General features: G+C 35.6%; 1 protein-coding gene across 7 annotated transcripts in view; it reads left to right on the top strand.

The window, feature by feature from the left end:
* AOPEP (aminopeptidase O (putative)) overlaps positions 1–22565 on the top strand; it is a 182162-nt gene that overhangs the window by 91171 nt on the left and 68426 nt on the right. For all 7 annotated transcript variants that reach the window (XM_052701164.1, XM_052701162.1, XM_052701161.1 and 4 more), the window contains exons 10-11: positions 2120–2163; positions 10393–10453. In XM_052701164.1, coding sequence (XP_052557124.1) covers positions 2120–2163; positions 10393–10453 — 105 coding nt within the window. The remainder of the gene's footprint in view (positions 1–2119; positions 2164–10392; positions 10454–22565) is intronic.

Below are 22565 nucleotides of genomic sequence, written 5' to 3'. Positions count from 1 at the left end.
GGTCTCCCAGAGCCTTCCCCAAGCTAAATAAGCCCAGCACCCTCAACTTTTCTTCATAGGAGAAGTGTTCTAGCCCTCTGATCATCAGGCCAGCTCTACTAGTTCCATGTCTTCATTGTACTTGGGGCCCAAGGCCTTGTTGCAGCACTCCGTGCGGAGCCTCACAAGAGTAGAGCAGAGGGAGACAATCACCTTTCTTGCCATGCTGGCCATCCTTCTTTTGCCACATCCCACACAGTTGGCTTTTCAGGCATCCAGTCTTCCACCTGCATCCTAAGAAGGGTGCTTATTATTTATTTTCACCCCCAAAAGGGACAAAATAATGTTTGCCAATTTTTTAAGTAATTTTAAAATTGTATAATTGATTGAGATAGTTTGAGTCAGTAGTTTCCATAAAGAATTAGATGTAAATGTATCTGGAGCAAAAACGCATTTGTTACTAACTGAACACCCCTTTAGATATACCATCTTGAGTTACTGCTTTTATACAACTTTATCTATGTATATTTAATTAGAGAGTTGAACTGAAATTATTTTTTTTATCATGAAGTATAATATCACTAATAATATCTAGATTTGAGTTTTTGATAAAAAAGATTTTTTTCCTTTAATATTCATTATTCATTTCACAAACTTCAGAGTAACATTTTCTGTCTATAAGGAAAAGCTGTTTTTTGGCCTCTGAGTTTCCAGCCACAGAGGAGCAATAGGAGTACATAGGGAATTGAGATTATTTAGAACTACTACTACTAATATTATTAATAATAACAGATCACTCAAAATTATAAAATAATGCAATATGATTTAAAATATATATTAATAAGCCGATTTGTTAACAATAATGCACTGTGGTGACATGATTGCTAACTTGTGTTTTCTTTCTGACTTCATTGAATTTCTTGTCAGAAAAAAAATGCAATTTGTATTTTGTTTTGTGATTTGACTCAGCCATCCATCCACAAGTCTTTGCTTCAAAGTTTAAGGTCACTAAAGTCTCTTAAAAAAATGGCATTAAATCTTAATCTCCCAGGTTTGCCATTTAACTGTTCTGAACCATTTTACTTGGAAAGGAAGGCAAAAATAGCCTGAGGTTGAAAAGTCACTCCTGATATTTAGTGTTTGGTAAAATTATAAGCAACTGAAAAGTCAGTCCTATGATGGTGGTATGTCAGGCAGAATTAATAACCAGCAAATGTTAAAAGACATGAAGACATGTAGGTGTGAGGTCTGAAGTACTTTGTTTTCCTATTCTGTTTTGGAGCATTGAAATACAAACAATTAAGATAAGACAGAAGAGATGAGTCCAAATTTTTAGCAAGTGTGAAGAAGGATTCCTATGCTTTGTGGGTATTTAGACTGATGAAGAGTGACTGTCTTTAATAATGCTATGTTGTGGATAGCATGGGGTGTCAGAGAGCCATTCAGTAATGTCAAGTAGAACTTTCTATAAAGAGGTCTTATCATACTGTTATAAGTGAGGATGATAGTAATGTTGTTCCACTGTCATAGCACTTTCCTTCTTAATCCATGAAAGAAATTCTGTCTTCCTTCTCTTTGAAGAATTTACTCCATGGTGTGATTCACAGCAAGACTGAGAATTTTGTCAGGGTAGGTGTGGCCTTTGATCAATTGGGTGCGTAGAGGAATGAAAAAAAAAAAAAGCCAACATTCAAATATGTTCATATAATTAATGATATTTTCATAAATAATTACACATTAATGATAACGTGATAGCACAAGAACAATAAAGAGAATGTGAAGAATACCCCTGATTCTGATGTTTATGACCCTCTGAGTATATGAATCTCCAGCTTTTAACAGCTATAGTTTGTGTATTCTTATAGAGAAATTAAAAAGGATTATGTTGAAATAGTCAACAAGCTTTTCAAGTCCATTTTCTTTCAATATTGACACTTTTTCCTTGAATGGGTTGAAAAACTAACAAACATAATGCTTGTTGTATAAATAATTGGGCAGTATAGCACCAGGGCAGATATGTAAACTTTGTTCTTACTGTTTATTATATGCAGTCTTTAAAAATCTGTTGCTTTTTAGCAATGCAGACACATAGTTATCTCTTCATAAACACACTATTTGTGGTGTTTTGTTTGTTTTCCAGGATTTTCTTTCTACGCTGTTGGAAGACATACCTGAACAAAAAGAGTAAGTGAGAACGAGGCTAGTAAAGTCATAGAATTCTAAGAATGGAGTCAGATTTAATTTTCAGCAATGCTAGCCAGAAATAGTATTTCACTTATTGTTTTCTGTATGTTGCATTCAAGCATATGTATCTATCTCTATAAATTCTCATTCACACGTAGAAGCAAAAATATAAGACTTGTGATATTGCTATTCCATGTTCCTCCTCAAGCTGTGTCTCTAATGTTAAGGCAACCAAAAAAAAGGTTTTGTGTTCACTGTGTGACCTGAAGTGCCAGGCACAGCTGCTCAGCTTAATCTGTGATCCTCCTGCCTGTGCTGCTTTTGGCACATGAAGCCTGAGAGCAAGAAGAAGAGCTTTGCCCTGGATCTAGGAGAGCATAGAAGGTTTTTACGCAAGCAGTACTATGGAAGTATCCTCTCCTTGTCACAAAGTGTGCCAAATGAGGGAAAGACAAAAAACACAGAAATCCAGTGTTAAGCATCTCTCATGTCCTTTGAAATCCTCTGTGTGACTGGCTGAACATGACACAGCATGTCTTTAACAGAAAGTTGAATATGTCGCTGCTTATTTGTTGGTTAGTTCTGTATTACTGTGGACTGTACTACAAATACAGATTCTTCTGCAGTGAACTCTGGCATATCTTAAAAAATAGCACATTTACTGGAAAAAACACATTTTTTGGAAGCATGATTCTGAAAGTCTTTATCGAGTTTAGATTTTTCCTGAAAAAAAAAAAAAAAAAAAGGGAAGTATAAAGCAAAATGCTCTGAGATTTTTAGTGAAAGGCTTCTGTTCTAGGGAGTGAGAGACATATAATTGAGATATTGGTTTGTGCCACCATGAGTGGTGTTATGGTTTCCAAAGATTTACCTTGGAATGCTGTGTGGTTTGTATCATTGGATAGGGATTCCCAGCACCACAGAAATCAGGAATATTAAATGGAGAATACACAGAATATAAGGAAGTGAATTATCTAGTGATTTGATTATACTTTGATTTGCTAAAAGAAACTTCACTTTCCTTTTCTCACATGTTTTTCCATTGCCCAATGTAAAGTGCTATTTGAATAAGCAGCCAATTTTCAGCCAAGATACATGTAAACATTTAGTAAGACCAATGCAAAGGAAGTATGGAAGCATTTGTTTTGCATCACTCTCCAGAATAATACATAGAAAAATTCAGATCTATGGAAATTAATTTTACAGCCAGACATATAGTTTATCTGAACTTATGTACTCTCAAAATCACCCTGAATGTAGATATCAACAGTAGTGCTTGGAGTAACAGAACACGTGAATAGAGAGGAGGCATTTATTTCTTGTCTGCTACAAAGATTTTTTTTTTCATTGTTGAATGCATGCTGTTGGTAGTAGACAAAAACAGCCTGAAGGAAAAGTGAAGGCCGAAAAGGTAAAAACAGAGTATCTGTTATCAACACTATCTGTTGATAAGTGGATTTTTTTTGCACAAAGGTTCAACAGCAGAAATAGAGTACACACGAAATGCAGAGCAACAATTCGAATTCTTTGTAGCACACAAAATCACTCATTCTTACGCAATTCTACCAAGTAAAATTTTAACATTAAACCTAAACACTTCTTCCTTGAAAAATATTAAGCATTCTAATATTGCCTTGAAATAAATTACTAGTATGGAATGAAGCCAAGGCCTAAGTCAGCTATGGCAAAAGAGGCACACTTAGTGTTGCTAAGAGAAGAGTTTGGCTCATTGGGAGACTTCCATAATGAGAGTAGCATTAGAACTGGCAGAAAGCAGTTGCACTAAAGTGTGGAAATTTTCTGTAATTATTACTTGGTAGTAGTAGTAGTGGTAGTAATGGAGTAATGGTACATTACTGTTCTGCTTTTTGATGCAGCAGACTGTAAGTTTTTCTCTTTTGCCAAACATAAGTACACCAGGTTTTAGTTACAAGAGCTTTTTTTAGTACATTCCCAATGATGAACAGCTCCAAAATACAGACATCTGGAGATGCAGTCCCTGATTTTGCTGTCTTCCGTACATAGAGTAGGAGGACTACATACCTAGCTACTTCCTTCCTACTCTGACTCAGTTTTGCTAGCTACAGGAATCCATTCTCAGAGACAGATCCTTCTGTTTCTGTACTGCAGCTGGGTTCTGACCAACAGGCCTAGAATCAACTAGTTTGCACCTAAGGTCAATTTCTCTCTGTAAGGGGCTAATGACAAGAAGGAGACTTGCCTATTGACATTATCTGTTATTGTTTCAAAGCCTTTTAAAATATTATATGCTCTGGCTGTAGCTCTATATTGACTTGTAACTACTAAGAAATCTGTAATACTATTCATTTGTAACTGGGATATCTTATTTTTTCATATTTGAGGAATTTGAGACTTCATTGCAGTTTTTTTTTTCAAAGAAACAAGCCAAACAACAAGAAAACTACTCTTGCATGTCTTTGTATAGTGATCCACTAACTTTTGATCAAAACTTTCTGTGATTCTGCTCTTCTTAAGGCTTAAATCTATATTCCTTAATGTAAACTGATCCTTTTCACATCTGCCCAGCGTGTAAACCATGCAGAAACTCAGTGTTTTTAAGGTCTTGTCGTACAGAGTGAGATTTGTCAACCTCAGATAAATCAGAGTTGCAGCTGTTTGTGCTCTTTATGAGTGCAGATCTTTTTTGTGCTAGTTCTGTGGTGATTTATTTTATTTGATTCAATGATTCAATAAAATAAGAGGATTAATAAATCTATTGTTCTAATAATGCAGAATAGTCAAAGAACGGATTGTGTTATATTTCTGCTATTCATATTGCTAATAACTCGGACCTACTAACCACATTCTTTGGACATCTACATAGACTTTCAGTTTATTAAGAAATCAATGCTAAAATAATGCTGTAATTTCAAAACACTTGTCTACGTAGGTATATGTCTCTTTCTTTCATGCTATCCTTCTTGGATACTCACACTGAAGGCTACTTACCATGAATATGTTGATTTTGATGAACAGTTGGAAGGCTCCCAACCTTTTTTCCCAGTATTTGTGATTCCACTTCAAAAGAAAAAAAATATTTTTTAAAAGGAAAAAAAAAAACTTATCTGTAGGAAGCTATTAGGTTCTTGACAGCCACCAATTGGTCACTACTCTTTGCTTCATCATCTAGCTGGAATGTCTTACTTTGAAAATAATTTATGTGAACGAATGCATATATCCAGACGAAGTGAATATGCTTATTGAAGTATTTTCAGCTGGATATGTTGACTTTTTGCCTTCCTTTACCTCCCTCTTAGCCTACAAAAAAGTTATGTTCTTTCATGTTCTCTGTTTATTTGAACAAAATTTTTTTTTCTTAACGTGGATTCTCTTTCTTGATTGAGGAATTAAATGGGTTTATGTTTAAAGTTTCCAAAGTGCCTTGGGGCCCAATGCAATGAAAGCTTGCTATGTAGACAGTTTTTATAACTTTAACTTTGAAATTATCATCAGTGCAAGTATTTTACAGAGCTTTTTCTGAAACATTGCATCTGGCCTTATATATACTATATGTATATATTTTAGATCATTCATCATCTGATCAGCTAATCTAAACAATTGACAAGGGATAAGATAAAGGAGGCACTAGTGTTCTTATAGCAGGGAAAAGTGGCGCAAAGCGATTGCCATACTATTTTATAAGCTCAGATTCCCTTAGCCCGGTACACTATCTAAAACAGAAGGCAATTCAGAAAATCAGACATACAGATTTAAGTCCTACAGATGCTGAAATGCAACATAAGTAGATGGTAAGTGCCCTTTCTGAAAATGGGTGCTTTACTGAATTGCAGCCTCTAGAAATACTTGGCTCTGAGTCCTTTCTTTGTGGGTTTTGGAACAGTAATTTGTTTATGATCTAGAGGAAAGTGGCGTCCCTGCTCATGGCAGGAGATTGGAACTAGATGATCTTTGAGCTCCCTTCCAATCTGAGCAATTCTATGAGTCTATGATGTATCTTTCGGGTTTGGCTGGAAGTGGTAGAAACCTTTCCAAGGACTTCTCAGTTAAGTATTGACTCTCAACTCATTCAGATCAGATCTTCGCAATAGTCTCCATAACACTAAACATTTGAAGAAAAATAAAAAAGTAATATGTACAGAAAGTTGATATTTTTGATAAATGCTATCAAGAGTGTTCTAAATTGGTGTAGTGCTTTCATCCTGATAGGTTTCACTCCCACTCCTCAAAGGCAGAAGGGGAAAAGATTTTAGGGGTTGAGATAAGGATAAGAAGATCGCTAAACAATTACCATCATGGGCAAAACATTTCAAAATAGGAAGATAACTGCCAGTTCATAACAGGTCAAAGTAGTATAAACTAAAAGCAAGCTAAAAAATTGCCGCCTAGTCTGTCTTCTATCCTCTACCTCCTTGCAGGGTTGCAGGGAATCAGAGAATGGGAGCTGCAGTCAGTCCATAACACTTTTTCTCTCTTGCTCCTTCATGGTCACTCTGCTGCTACTCTGCATGGACCCCTCTCACAAGAAATTCTTGCCAAACTGATACTAGGTGGGTTTGCCTCAGGTGGCAGCTCTCCCAACACTGATCCAACACAACTCTGTACAGTGAGGCCCACACTCCAGGCACTGCTCCACCACTGTCCCCATGGGCAGCAGCTCCCCTAGCCCTCCTGCCCCTTTGAGGGTTGCTCTCCAGGGCTGCAGCTCCAGCCTGGAGCACAGCTCCTACTGAGGGCTCTCCATGGGCTGTATCTCATTCAGGTCTTACCCACTGCTGCAACATGGGCTCCTCCATGGCTGAATGTAGAGATCTGCCTTGCATTGGTGCCCATGGGCTACAAGGGGACAGCCTGCTCCTCCATGGGCCTCTCCTGGGCTGAAGGGAGCTTTTGCTCTGCACATGGAGCTCCTCCTGCCCTGCACTGATCTCAGGAGATGCAGTATTATTGCTTACATTTTTTCACTCATTGCTTCCAGCTGCTGTTGCATATCTTAAATATGCTGTCACCATCATCTGTCACAGGCTCAAAAAAAACCAACAAGGTATAGTAAATAAAGTCACTACGTAGCAAATACAGTGTATTCACTCAACCCAGATAATTTTTTTTCTGAGAAAATCTTGCACTTTAAGTTTTGCCTAGGCTGTTAAAAAGAGGTAGAGAAACTGGCAATGTGAATCTGTGTTTCTTATCCCTAGGTAAAACAAATTAAGCGTGTATGTAAAAGCATTTTTACCTAGCTGCTAGCTCTTGTACAGCTTTGGAACATAAAGCTATGCTGGTTTCATGAGAGAAAAAGTGGAAAAGTGTTCTTCTGATTATGCTGCTTGAGAAAGAATAAATTAAATGATTCACCTGATCTACCTTTGACTATACAAAATTTTGGTGTCTCATTTTAAGCTTGTCTTATGTGTGCTTTTTGCAGTAACACTGCAGTAAGATGCTCTCAAGAAAAAAAAAGTTGTCTTATCCCAGGGAAAGTGTACTCACTGTTTGGACTTATCTTTTTTTTCCTCCCATTCTCTTTGGAAGGAATTCAACTGACTAGATTAATTAGACACCAATTTTTAGAATACTGCATGGAGATAAATGTAATAATGCCTGAAGGACCTAGCATTTAAATGTTCCAAATTTGCATAAAAAACAAGGTAGTATTAAAAGTGGACCAAATCTAGATATAATTCACTTGAATGTAGAAGACCATCCCATTACAAGCATGACATCTCTGTTCAGTTACCTATGTAAAATCAACTTCTGTAGTGATTAGACATATAGAATGGTAATTTCCTGAAAATTCATAATCCTCGCCAATGTTAAAATGCTTTTTCTTGAATGCTGTGGTTGGATCACATGGTATGAGAAAATTTTTTATATATATATATATTTTCAGACCGTGACAGTCTACTATTTCCTGGTGTTACAGGATATATTTTTGACTTCTCAGATTTATTAATTAGGGAGATTTCTTTTTCTTTTAGGGAATTACTCTTTTTAGTGGAACTTTTTAAGTCACCTCAGCCAGACTTATAATGTCATTTCTCACTTGTAAAGAGCCTTAGAGAAAGGTTGGGACCTAAATTGCATGAGCTGTTGAAATATACTACAATCACTAAATAGACTGGTTATGTTTCCAAATTAAGCCTCCTTAGTCAGCAACATAATATATGACTGATCAAAAAATGAAGAAAACTGTTAAAAGAATAGAGACTGTAAACACATATAAATGGCATTGTCACTATGAATAGAATGACCCTTTCCTTTTTAATTTGCAGCTTCTTACAATATTTAGTATGATGCTCTGTCCTGTGTATGCAAGTATATCTTAGTAGCTGAAAGACACGGGGCAGCACTTGTAAGCACAGGTTTTTTTACATTTAAGGTACCTGGTGATTCATTTTTGCCTCTGTTACAAAATTCCTGTGTATTTTGGACAAGCTTATTGTGATCAGACTGCGTATTTTTTGCAGGTACCGCTGAACAATTACTCAATGAGTAGACAGCTGACTCTATTTTAATCAGATACTCCTGCCTCTAATTCAAATTGACAGAATTTTATTCTATTAAGAGGGCCTGCTGTTAATGATACTTCCTTCAGAATATTGCTAAGTGGGAGTAGACATGGTAGATCTGACAACATTGATGGTGTGGAGTAGAGATTGTATCTATTAGTTTACCTTAAAGGAATATAACATACAGTTCTGTTGAGAGATGGAAGGGAAACTTTTCATCTTGAATTCAGGGAAATTAAGAATATCTAAGTCAAGATACAACCCATGTCTGGAAAAGTGCTGCTGCTAACCATGCTAATCATCCTAACCATCAATAATTTAAATCTTTGGTCAGTCCAAAGTAAATTAGACAAGATTAAAAATAATTATAATAATTACTAAGAGCACTAAACACACAAATTTTTATTCTATGATTCTGTTGAGTGTTTCATCATAATGATTGATTGCTTTCAAGACTTCATAAGCTCTCTAGCATTAATTTTCCTAGTTGCATGTCAGACATAACTGTGATTGATCTGTCGCCAAGTGGCGGCAGATTGTTAGCAAAAGTTAATATTCAAAGGTGTTCTAAAATCATTCAGTAAAAACTATTGATGAATTCATTGCAAATTCTTTCGTAGTCATGGATACAGTCCATAAAAAAAATTCCTGTGGGGTCAGAATTTTAAGCAGAACTTCGTCAGAGTTGGGGAAAATAAAAACCAGTAGAATTCTTTGTCATGTAGTTAAATTAAAACCAGTGCCGAGAAGCTTACCTTCCTGCTTTAGAACTTCAGAATGGAGGTTCTTTTCTGGGTACTTTGTGGGTTATGGATCTTCACTTGAGGGTAGCTGCAGATACTAGAATGAGTCTTGCCAAGGTATTTCAGTGCACAGGACTGTGCATGTTATTCTCAGAATTTATAGACAGCTTATTTCAGTGTCATTTTTCAGCACTGGCATACTGCATGAATAGTGTAATTTTTTTAATTTAATTTGCTTCCCTGTAAGTTGGGAAGTTTTCAGCCTATGTCGAAGTAAATTCAGCACAAGCTACTTGCAGAAGCAAAAGTGGAAAAATTATTTCTGAATGTACAAATAATTTTGCCTGTGGTTATTTTAGTCCCAAATTGCTTGGTCAAAACAAGCTATTTTCTTTTGTATTAGTTGAAGCTCCAGACTATTCCAGACTTCACATTGAGTATTATCAGCATATCAAGAAAATGTAGGAGAGATTAAACTTAAACTAAAATATATTTAACTACTCAGTAACTCTGAGGATTAAAATCTATCGGTGCCTTTAAAATCCATAAGATAATGGAAGTTGTTCTTTTATTTAATCTTCTTTAGTACTTTATATTTACTTATAGACTGCTTCTGTAACAACTGGTTTTGAGTGTGTCCAGCTAAACTTACTTATCCCATGTTTTTGGGTTTGTTTGTGTTTTTTTCTCAGTAGAAGAAAGAAAAATGGGAGCACATATTCATAATTTATGTTTCATAACTGCAGTTTGCCATCTTAAATATTCTCTGTCTATAGCCATTTATCCTTTGTTTAAACATGCAAAAAATCTGATCTGTCTTTAGTTTGCTCATATCACCTCTAATGGTATTATTCATTAAAAAATCCATAATGTACTACTACTGTATTACATCCAGTACCGGGAATTCTGGGTTTTGCTTAGCTACTTCATTGTTAAATTTTATGTGAAAAACGTCTATTTTTGTGTGTATTCTCTAACTTTTTTTTTTTTTTTTAAAGGTCTGAGTTAACTGTTGAAAGTATCTCCCAGAACTGGCTTGATACTTCAGGCATACCAAAGGTAAATTCAAAATATTTGTTCTCTGTTCTTTCTGGAGACTTGCATTTCACTTTGTATATAAAATGTATTATTTTTAAATAAGCAATTTTGATTATGACTCTACATCTTAATACAAAGAGAAAGAAGAGAAAATTTGCCTTAATTGGAATGGTGCAAGAGAAAGGACAAAGTACTCATACATTTTGATGTTCAGTCATTTCTGGAAGAAAGACCTTGATTTTAATACTGTGTTTTAATCAAGAAAATAAATAGAAAATTCAGTTTGTTGTAGAACAGCTGCTTTAAGTATTTTAGATAAACTGATGTTGCATAACTGTAGTTGTAAAGTATTAAACAGGCTCTCCGAAATAAAAGTGTTGTACAATTTTGCTTAGAACTGTCTCTCTGAGGAGTATGCCTTACTTGTTTCTACAATCAGCTCTGAAATCACAAGTAAGGAAGATAGGAGTATGCTAAAGAATTGAAAATAACTTTGATTTGTGTGAAAACTGAACACTGTCTACTTGAGTGTATGCTGTAAGCTTCAGAATGACTAGCAAGTAGTTTCGTAATTTCCCATCTACTGAGTTTGTAGGTAAAACATAGCAAAAATATAGCTGTTCTTTTGAGAATCAGCATGCTCAAATCTCCTCTATTTCTTTCATCAGTAGCCTTTCTGATTTCTTACTCTTGTTGCTTTCAGCACTTCTCAGACTCTTGCAGGAACCTATTTCCACTGTACTAAAAGAAATGGAGCTGTCATTCAGAGAATAAAAAACCTTGTTCAATTAGTGCTTTATTAAATCATCTGGGGAGGCCTTATACCTGAAATCAAGACTGTTAAGGCTGCTTAGTAGCTCTCAATACATTTCTGTTATCTGTTTATGAATTTATTTACTCTCTAGAGAACTATAAATTGGTGTATAAATTGCACAAAACACCTTAAGATGTATTCAAATTATGTGGGTTTTTTTCAGAAAATATTTTCTTATTGTTGTGATAGATTCGGGTCTGCGAAGGCATATATGCCTTTTTTTTTTTTTTTTTTTTTTTTTTTTTTTTTTTTTTTGTGAATTCTGGTGAATTATCTGCATTATAAGCAGCAACTGATGAACTCCATGGAGTTGATTTTTGCTGTCTTATATAGGTTGCATGATGAGTGAGCAAGGATGTTTGTATAGGAAGCTTTCTGCCTGTTCTTTGGCCTAGGATGGCACTGCTTAGCTTGCTAACCAGGCAGTGTGAACTTTATGAGGCACCCAGTATTCTTTGCAGTTGACTACCTTTCTTGAGTGGTGGAGCCACTGGAAAAATCTCTGCTACAGAGGTGTCCCAAAAGCAGAGCAGCAGTGTCCTGTGCCTTACACTGAAATTGTCATCTTTCTGCTTATGAATCTTATTTTGCATACTGCACTATAGAGTCTTCTAGCATGGTAGCTTAAATGTCTCTTAATTTACAAGTAATGTCAAAGACTACACTAAATTTTGAATGGAAACTTCCTTACTGAAGAGATTACTGAAGAGATTACTTCACTTAATGGGATTAGGAGATATGCATCATACTGTCCATTCTGAAAATGAAATCAGAACATATTTCCTTTTGTATCTTTCCCATATGTGAGGCTTTTTCTATTATAGTATCTTTGCTTGTTTCCATGGTGTTTTCACTTTTAATATTTGGGTTGGTTTTGCTCAGGAAATTCATGTCAGCAATTGAACATGAAGAAAATTCGCTCAGCTCACTTCCGTTATTATCTACAAAAATATTTATTTAAGAGTTTTCTTCCCTTGTTGTATAAAATTATATTAGCTGTATACAACCTTGTGTGTTCTGTATGATTTCATAACAACATGGTTCTTAAAGACAGAGTTGCTAGCCTTCCCCTCAGTTCAACATCTTCATGATGGTGCCTAGCTTCAGACAATTACCAGGGACTTGTGCAAATGCTGAGGGTAAATACTTTCCACCTACACTGCTTGAAGAAGTCTTACTTCACATTTTCCTTCCAGTGGATAAATTAACATTCTGTGTTCCATGCAGTCATACATCATGACACTGGTCTCATAGAGATCTGTACTCCTTTACCAGTGCTGTGTATCTTTTGCCTTCCTTAATCTTGCCTCCATTTCTGTCCAGGGAACAGTATGTATATGTATATAGCTCTGTATAAAAACACATGCACTCCTTTCAACTTGTTTTTTATAATTAGCAAAATCATAATGTTAATCAATCTCTTGTTACCATCAAACTCTCAGAAAAGGCATTTTTTCTCTTGTAAATACTGGGCCAGTTTCCAGGCTCTTCTGCATACCAGTACTAATCAAGAGTAACTAATTCTGTGTAAGTTAAAGGAGTCATGCCAGTAAATAAAAATGAAATTGTCCTGTTGCTGTGAAAGAAAGAATTCTGTGTGCAAAGTTACGCTTTCAGCTTCTGTATTTTCTAAAGTATTAAAGCTTAATCTTATAAAATAGAATACATGATAATTTCTGGCCAATCATTTTCATAAATGGGGTAGTGCTATGGCACAATGGTTCTCTTGAAGCTTGCTGTTCAGTAAGGTTTTCTTACATAGATAACAACAAGGATCATAAGAGATGGAAAATAAGAAAGCTTTTCTGAAATACATGCTGTCAGAAAGATGTTTTCCTGGGAACACATTGTGAGAAGGCAGAATGTCTTGTTGAAAACACTATTTACCAAATCAAGTATCAGCAACCCTCCAGCATGTAGTGCTGCCTCAGAAGTGACTCACTGGAGGATTATAAAATACTTGTATCACGCACAAGGCTAGTAATGACATAACACCAATAACTTCAGTCAGTGATTTAAGCTGGGAAACAGTAGAATCAGAAGAATGAAACAGCTTTTAGAGCAGGAAAACACCTATGAGCTCACTTAAGTCCACTTTATTCATGCCACTGAGGATTTGTTCTCTGAAGTATGGTTTCTGTTTCTGTCTGTGTAATAGATTTGCTCTAGTTTAATTACAGTTTAAAACTAAAAGGCTATATGCTTGTGGAAGATATGTTCTGCATAGATTGTCTTTCATAGTGTCCATTTACTTTGTGTTAATTTCCTGTGCTACCCTAGTAAGTTTATCTTTTTAAAAATAAAATATTTAGTATTGGGCATTTTTAATTTAGTAACAGATGAATTAGCACTAGGTAGTTTCTTTATCTCATAAACTCCTAAAAGTACTTTTCCATCTCATTCTCGTTTTACTACCTTTTTATTGCCTCTGTGAAGCTGCATTCTTCATAGCTTGCTCTTATTATTGGTAAACTTGCTATCTTATCTTGAGTGATCCTTGAATGTGCATTTGATTTGGTACCTTGTGTTATGAAAATGATCTTCTTCTGATTTACTACTGAGCAACTGCTTCATCCATCTGCTCAAGTTAATTATTTTCGCCTGTTCCACCTTGAACAGTGTTTCCTGATTATGATAGCTACTACCAACAGATGTTTCAGAATACTTGCAACTTTTTGTGAGCATCAGGAGAACACTACCATGATTTCTGATTCCGAATGAACAGTGGAAGATAGCCTGATCTTACAGTGCTAAAAATACTTGTATTTAAATATATATTTTTTTCCTCTCTGATCTGTTGTTTTTTTTTTGGTGGGGGGGGAGGAGGAAGGCTGAGGGAAGGCTTGTAACTATGGTGAAGGAAGGAAACTTAATCCATACATATGGATGGTCTCTTGTAAACCAACCATACTTCTAGAAATACATTGTCAAAAGAGTTCTTCCATTGGTGAATATTCATTTATTCACAGTATTTCTGGTTTTGTTTATACATGGCTGGTTTTTGGATCATCCTACTTGAGGAAATAGACTGCATAGCTGAAGGAAACCCATAGCAAAACTTCACTAAACTATTTTTAAAAAATGAAGTAAAACGTAGTTTGTGGATTCTTCTGAATCAGTGTAGGTAATATCTTTCTGTGATTTCATAAATTTTAAAGGATGTTCTAGCAGCAGCTCAAGTACTTAATATGAATAATAATATGACCTATGAATAGCATGTTTTCTAAAGAAGCCATTTGTTACTAAAAAGGATCCTGACTTTTGCCCGAGTTATAAACTTTATAGATTTCCTGTTTCCTTTTGCTAAGAGAAAATGAAAAATGAAGGGGTAGATCTTTAGCAGAATGCACGATAGTTTAGTGGTTATAGTCATTTATTAACAATCCAAACTAATTCAAGCAATTTTTTTTACAGAATGATCTTATGTTTCTAAATTATCTTTAGCAATTATTTACTCAAGTTTTACAGATGGTATTAGAAAAATGTTCAGCAGAGAAATTTCTTGCTGGATGAGAGTGTAACTTAAGGCTTGGACATACACTGGTTCTAGTTATGTTTTATTTTGCAATTTTTCTGTGTAGGTGTATATAATAACTGTAGATGAGTGAATAGCAACACTGGGACAGTAAACAAGAGACTCTTGCAGTGTTTGCTGAGATATGAGGTAAATTTGTGGGCACTGGCAATAAGAATGACCTGCTAAGTAGGTCACTCAAGCTTGTAATTTGGGGGGAAAAAATGGGGAAGAGTTATGAAAAGGGATAATTTTCATACTTGTTTAATTAAGTTAAATTGTGACTGTTAGAATCACTTCAAACTTGGTAATAAGTACTAGTCGAAACAACAGTGTGCTGCTGCTTCAATACTGAAGTTCGCTAATCACCTTATTTTTTTATCTTTTTTATCTGAACAATGAGCCTTTTTTGTATGTTTTCACATCATTGCAGAGAATTACTGATATTTGAAGTGTAATGAGTTGATACTTGAGAAGTAATCTGAAGAAAGCATAATTTCTACTTATAAAACTAATTATTCTCGTACAAGAAAAGTACATATTGAAGAACAGATGCTTCCCCACAAGAAAAAAATTGTTTTATTTTGCTATTAACCTCCTTGGAGATTAGCAGATAAAAATATCCTTCCAAAGTCCTTTAAATTTTAAGTTAGCATATATCAGCAATGTAAATTGATTAATGGATAATCATCCCTAAGGATAATAAGTCAATAAGGAAAAATTTTGTGGAAATGAATCATTAATTCTGTCTTTCTTCAAAAATCAGCAAAAAAATCATTTTACTGTCAACTTCACATCTGATTTTCTTAGAATACGGGATTTTGGAATGCACAGTATAGCACTGTAATATGCATAGTTGCCAGCTGAATAACAGAGAGGAAAAAAAATACACAAAAAGACATTCTATTTAGGTAATAATTATGCATTTGCAAGTCTTTGCAGATAGAACAAAGGGGAAAAAAATTATCTTTTTGTGGCAAACACAAAAAAAAGGTAATAAGAATAATTATTATTTAAAAATAAAGGTTATTGTCAAAAAATGGCATTTTAATTTATTTAGCTATTCCTTTAAGTTGCACATAATATTGCTAAATAAGGCCCAACACTTACATATTTTTGTTTGTTGAACAATTAAAAAGCTCAAGAAAATTGCTTATATAAAATGGTAAGTCACCGAGTTTGTTTCAGACATACACATTTCAAATTCAGTCATAGCTTAGAGTGTTGTTATAGTTTGGGTAAGTTTCTTTGGCATTGCATGCGATTTTAGAAGTAAGACACAGACACTCATGATAAAAATAGCATTTGTATGAATTGTTGTATGATCCCATTCTAAAATTGGAAAGCAGACTTCTCATGTTTGGCATATGTACTGCTCAGTAACTTGGAGGTAGAAGTTTATTTTTAAATGTTAGACTGGAAAATACTGGCCAAAGCATTTTAGTGCCTCCCTTGTTCTAATTTCTAAAAGTGATATTTAAAACATAATTATAGGAATCTCAGTTTAGGCAATAATTGAACAATTCAGAAAAAAAGTCATTTGGGGATTTTTAGCTGGAAAGGACATGCAGTTAGGTTGAGGAGTATACTTCACTGGATTTAGTTTAATGACCTGCTAAAATTGGCTTAACCCTCCAGTCGAAAGTCAGATTTCCACAGATATCTTTAAGTTTTCCTTCATTCTACCTATCATCATTGTGTGTGTCCAGCAAGGAGGAACAAAGTGCATTTGAAATAATGTTGCATTTCTAAAATAACTGTGGACTGGATTCCACACTTTTGTTCATCAGGATCTTTTTAAGTTTAACAAATCTCCAGCAGTCATTCTATTTCTCTTTTTCTATTTGTACTGCTGAACACAAAAGCTGTGTTATGTGCAGAATGACTGAGCTTATCCCTACTAGAAAGGAGTTATGTTTGGTATCTCTAGAACAATAAGGGTTTGCTGCCTGGTCAGTCAATGCTGGATCAGGTTCACATTCCCAAGCTCCCACTCTCCCATCTACATAAGTAGGGGGTGGAGGGAGGAAGGTCCTTTTTTACAGAAGTGTTGAATAGAGAATTGCCAATTATGGACACAGGTGGGCTTGCACAGCAATAAATTTTAATTGACTGTAAAAATATCCTATGAAAAGAAGTTTGCAACCAATTAATTTTTATTCAGTGGAAACAATTCTTAGAGGATTTAATATTTTTAAGCAGTTTTGGAAAGAGGAGGCCCCTGAATGAGTGAAATATCTCAAATTTAGAGACAATTACAATTCATTTTACTGAATTGGACACAGGATATGAAATAATAACAGTCAAATGCTATTTTAGAAAACCATGTTTGAGATATTTCTAGTGCAGGAGAATGGCTGTGAAGCTGACGTAAAAAACTGTATTTGACAGGAATAAGTTGCCACCTTCCCCTCCACAGCAATTGAGGGATTTTGAAAGAAATACTCATCTTGCTGCCTGAAAAACTGCTCTTCTTACTATAGCTATAGAAAGACATGCAAATGAATGGGAGGAATCAACACATAGGAAAGGTGCATCTTATGCATATGTATCAATACGTACTATGTACCTGAAGTCATTTTAATGCTGGCCAATGTAACTGTGACCTGTGAATTCATCCAGCCATCTAGTCAGAAACAACGTGCTCCTGGGGGTTTGGAGCCTCACACTACACTCTCTGCTGGCCAGAGGTGATGACAGAAGCTCTTTGCTCTGGAGTCTGATGCTTTTTTTTCACGCATTCCGCAAAAACGTTGAACTTCTAAGTACTTTTAGAGGGCAGATTGTAACAGAATACCATGTAACAATTTGCTGTCTTCCACCAAAATTGATAGAAGCGATGTCAAGATCTTACCTTGCTTGTTACACCCTTATCATTTAGCAGGACTTTCTACTCATAAAGATATAGATGATAATCACCTTCTGTTTTATTTGGAGAAAATACGGCCTTCCAGGAACTGCCCTAAACGGGTCTTTCAGCTCTGGGCAGTGGCGGGTTACTTTGGAGCAGTGGGAGCTGGCTCTGATCCGACATGGGGCAGCTGCTGCGCTCTGCTCAGAGAGGCCACCCTGCTGCAAAAACAGTGCCATACAAAGCTAATACAGAAGGGAATCCTTTTCCGGGATGTTTTAGCTATTCTGTCTGCTCTCCTGGTTTTTTCTAGGCTCACAGTGAAATTTAAACGCCAAAATGAAGATGTCTTGGGAAAGATAGTTTTAAAAGGCTGACAAACCTATTGGTCAATATAAAAATCAGCAGTAAAAGTCATGGTTCAACTAATGGCTGTTATCCTTAGCATATGGCTTAACAGCTTTTGTCTTGAATATGTTTCATATCTGGAGCTGATGGGAAGGTTTTTGATTGCTTCAAGAGATCAGCAAGACTCAGAGGTCAGTACCCCTGAAAGAGGTATTCTGTTTTTTTGAGCAAGAAACACGGCAGCTTCATTTTCTTTGTCTCTTTATGCCAGAGGAAGAAGGAAAACACTAGTTGTTACACGAGTGCTCTGGGACTGTCCAGAATACATGCTCAAGCATATTTATCTTTGTGGGGATTTTTTTTTTTTTTTTTTTCCCCCCTGTAATTTCAGGTAAAAAAGGAAAAACAATAACAACAATAGCAACAGTAAATAAATACAAAGAACTTTCAAATTCCTATGTATTTTGGCTAGCTAGAAACTATCCACTGCTCACCAGGATCTCAGTAGATATTATTATTTATATGATATACACATTGTATGTCATCATATATATGTTACATATTATTGTTTAGAAATAAGTTGTAAGGATATTATTTTGAGGTCAGAAAAACTTTCTGTATCAGATCATGGATTTGATCTTGGACTAAATAGCTAGTTGTGGGTTTTCATCTTTAACTATGAATTCTCTCCCCACCACAGAGTTGCTAATGGGTATCTGAAGTTCGTATTTTCAGTATCATTATTCAGAAGTCACGTTGCAGTGTACTGAAAGTACATCCTCAAAGTGAGTGTTTCAGCAGGTTTTTATCTCTTAGAGGTAGAGATGTTTTTAGAAGAGCAAGTTTGACCTTAACATAACATCTTTATAGGCATCTTTCATTAAAGAATGTTGGAAGCATCATGCTGATCTGGTGGTGCTTACACCACCACAGAGATGTCTGGAGGAATTTTAGAGCATTTGAATTCATGGTATCAGTGTCAATGACCATCTTTCCTAAAATACACATGGCATCAAAACAACTTGTTTTCCCACTTCCTTTAATAAAGTTGTCCTCATGAAAACTGCACACAGTCAGTTGGATGGCTTTCTGTTCTTATACGAGTGTATCTTGGACTTGATTTCTTTTTCAGTAATTTTGATCGGCCATTGATATACTGCCTCTTGGAAGTACAGGTTGCCATGTGGCTGCAATAGCTGCTTCACTATTTTCAGTTGAAGCCTACTGCCTCCTCAGTCTCTGCCAAATTCTGGTAACAATAGCATTTTTAAAACTTTGAAATTGTTGCCCCTGATGTTTCAAACCATTATTAATTGTGTTGTGAGTTGCTGGACAAAATCCTTTTTTATATTTTAATTTTCTGAACATTTTTACAAAGGACTGTAAAGCAAGTCTCTTCTACTGAAGTAGATCTCAGTTCACACAGTCTGTTCGGACTGCACGTCTTAAATCATAGAATTGTTATGGTTGGAAAAGTCCTCTAAAGATCATTTAATCCAACTGTCTTATTCTCAGTTTCCAAGTAAGTTAATCTACCAATTTCAACTACTGTTCTCTCCTGGTTTTGCCATAGTTTTGGATTATAGAAAACACAACTACGTAATAGGCCTTGCATTTTATTGTTGTTTCTTTAAAATATTATTTATTGATGTGACAGAAGTGATGACAGCATCCAGAAAAGTAGGTGGTATTATTCAAGTTCCATTTAAAAAAAAAAACAAAAACAAAAAACCACTAAGATTATTTTATGATATGTGGGAAGACAAATGTACAAAATTGTAACTTGCAGGCTCGTGAAGATCGTTAAATCCTCTGGGACCAATATACATATAATGATATAACAGTGAAGTCCCTAGACTTATGTTTCACATAGATCTAGGTGTGTACTTGTCATGTAAAATTCAGTAATAGAGAGAAAATCAAAATTCTAGAAAATAAGTGCTGGAAAATATAACTTGGCTGCATTAGTTATTAATTTCCCCTACTTTGCAGAAGCTCTTCTGAAATTCATTTACAATAAATACACTTATTGTCCCCTTTTCAATTACTTTGCTTTTGCTTTCCAGTTATATGAGGAGTGTAAACCAACAAAACATCATTGATTCAATGTCCACCACAGATAAGATGTCCTACATTTATCAATGTTGAATACTTTAGCATTAGATAAGCACAGACCAGATGGGATTATAAACAATTTAGGCAAAGGGAACGTGCGTGATTATAATGTTTTATTGATTCATGAAATATTATTAGTAACCATCATAGCCTTAACACTGTAAAATCATTTCATGTTTCAAATGAAACAGTTGCATGTTGCATAAATATGTTACTGTTCTGTAGACTATGTGCAATCCTGAAAGTTCATTGTGTACCTAGAATCCAGTGTGACTTGAAGAATAGTGGATATGGATGTGTAAATCATTGCCTATGTTATGTACTAAGATATTGATCCTCTATTCATCTATTTGGTAGAAAGTGCTACCTCCTCCTCCATAGTTCAAAATCCTGCTGCTTCAAGAATGATCATTTGCATGCTTTGAGATGTATAAATGCTTCCCAATCTGAGTATTACAAAAGACAGCTTCATTCACAGTCTCCAAAAGAAAGCCTGCGCAACAAAAGGACATACAGATTGAACTAATCTCTTAATTTCAGTTGTGCAGGGATTCAGGAATGACAGATCATTGTCATATGGACAGAAAAGAGAACTGTTAGTGAAGGATGAAGCAGTGACTCTCCCTGTAAAATCAGGTGTTCCATCACCCTTTTTTCTAATGTTAGCTCTTTCCTTTTGGGATATGAAAGAACACAGTAGGAAACCAATATTCCTAAAATCATCTTTATTCTATCCCGTCTGTTTTCCCTGTCTTCCGTCCCCCTCCTTTCATCTCTTTCCATTCTCCCTCTCCCCAAGCAAATTCTCCTAGTCTGATCATGAGCTAAATCAGTAATTACTGAGGCATCAACAAGTATAGTTAGCAGCTGACAGCACAGGCACTGCACTGTGTGGCCACAGGCTCATTAGGCTCACCCTGCTCCTCTCACTGCTTTCTTTAACTCTGCAGTCTGTTCACATAGGCACATTAGCAGTTGTCTTCCGTAGCATTGCAGTTATCTAATTATCTTACAGTAGACAAGTGTTCAAGTTTTTATGTGTATGGCAGCCAGCACAGGAGAACCCCAAATGTTGCTCCATGGGGCATATTACCTCTATAAAAGGTCAGTAACAATTCCTGTTGAATTTCTCTTACTGCTGCGCACTCACTATTGAGAAAATGGGAGCTACTTCTGAGCTTTAATAAACTCTCTGTTTGTTTGTTCAGGAGTTTTCAACCCAAGTCAGCCTCAGGGTCTGCTAGTCTGAAAATCAGTGTCTTCTCCAATTTTCTTCCTTAGTTTTCTCCTCCAAACGCTTGACAGGAGAGGAAGTGTAATTATTTAAAGTATTTTGGGAAAATATATCTCATTGTTTCTATGACCCCATCCTTCCTGTAAGAACTTCTGTGGGAATGTGCAATCTAATCTATTAAATGATTCAAGGAATGTTGGCGGGTTTTGTTGTTGTTTGTTTGTTTTTCTCTTCTTTTACGTGGATGCATTTATTTCTGTTTGCTACTAACATTTTTTTCTTCATATTCTTGTTCATTTTCTTCGAACTGTGTTCAGTCATTCTTCTGCCATTCAAACACTCAGATTGAGAGAAAATTTGTAACAGCTTTTCAGAGCTACCATTTAGAAGAAAATGCTTTACACTGTTTTACAAAATAAAAATATGTTGATGGCACTGGCTTTAAGGGGACCAGTTGAGAGCAAAAAATAAAAATCTTTATTAAGATTTTCTATTGTGATTGCTCTATTTAAAAGTTCTTCTTTGTATAATAGTTCATGGTGAAGTTGCTTCTATTTAAAGCAGTGAGTTTGATCTTGGCTTTGATCTGTAGCTTTTGATCTTGAAAGAAGGATGTTGTGGCAGTAAAACAAAAAGACTAGGAGAGACTTTTTTTCCCCCCTTGTTACAAAGTTAAAGGGATGGTGTCAAGATTTAGCAGGCAGTAATTGGGCCTGCCTTTATTTACTTAACTCTGTTTGCAGAGTCCATCTAATTCTATACGCAGGAGAGTTTGCTCGTGCGCATGTTTTTATAAGCTCTCTTTTTTCACAGGAGCACAGCTTTTCTTTAGAAGCTTTCAGAGAATGGTCATTTATAGCACAGAGCATAAATTAGTTCTAAAATGCTAAGAATAACTTAGTCATACTAGGCATGACTCAGTCTGTCTTGTTTTTAATGCTGAACAGCAAACATTAAAAATAACTCAACTTGATGATTTCTGAGATTTTCCATGGCTGACCTAAGTTATGTATCTCCCATCACACTTAAGATAGAACGTGCTGCTCAAAGAGCACAGAAACATCTGCTGAAGGCCCATGCCTAAATTTAATCACCTGCTCATGCTCTCGTGTATCAAGTTTTTTTTTCTGAGGCCTCAGTGCTACATTTACCGTGCCGTGATAGGAACAAAACCCGCTGAGCTGCTCGTACTGAGCTGCCCTTCAGAAAGCAGCGCAGTTACCAGCTGCGTTCTTCGGCGTCAGGAAAGCAACGGGG

The sequence above is a fragment of the Tympanuchus pallidicinctus genome, unplaced genomic scaffold, assembly GCF_026119805.1.
Source record: "Tympanuchus pallidicinctus isolate F22 unplaced genomic scaffold, pur_lepc_1.0 scaffold4, whole genome shotgun sequence".
Taxonomy (NCBI): Eukaryota; Metazoa; Chordata; class Aves; order Galliformes; family Phasianidae; genus Tympanuchus; species Tympanuchus pallidicinctus.
Note: the sequence above shows the minus strand (reverse complement) of the source record. Positions and strands in the feature narration are given on the sequence as shown.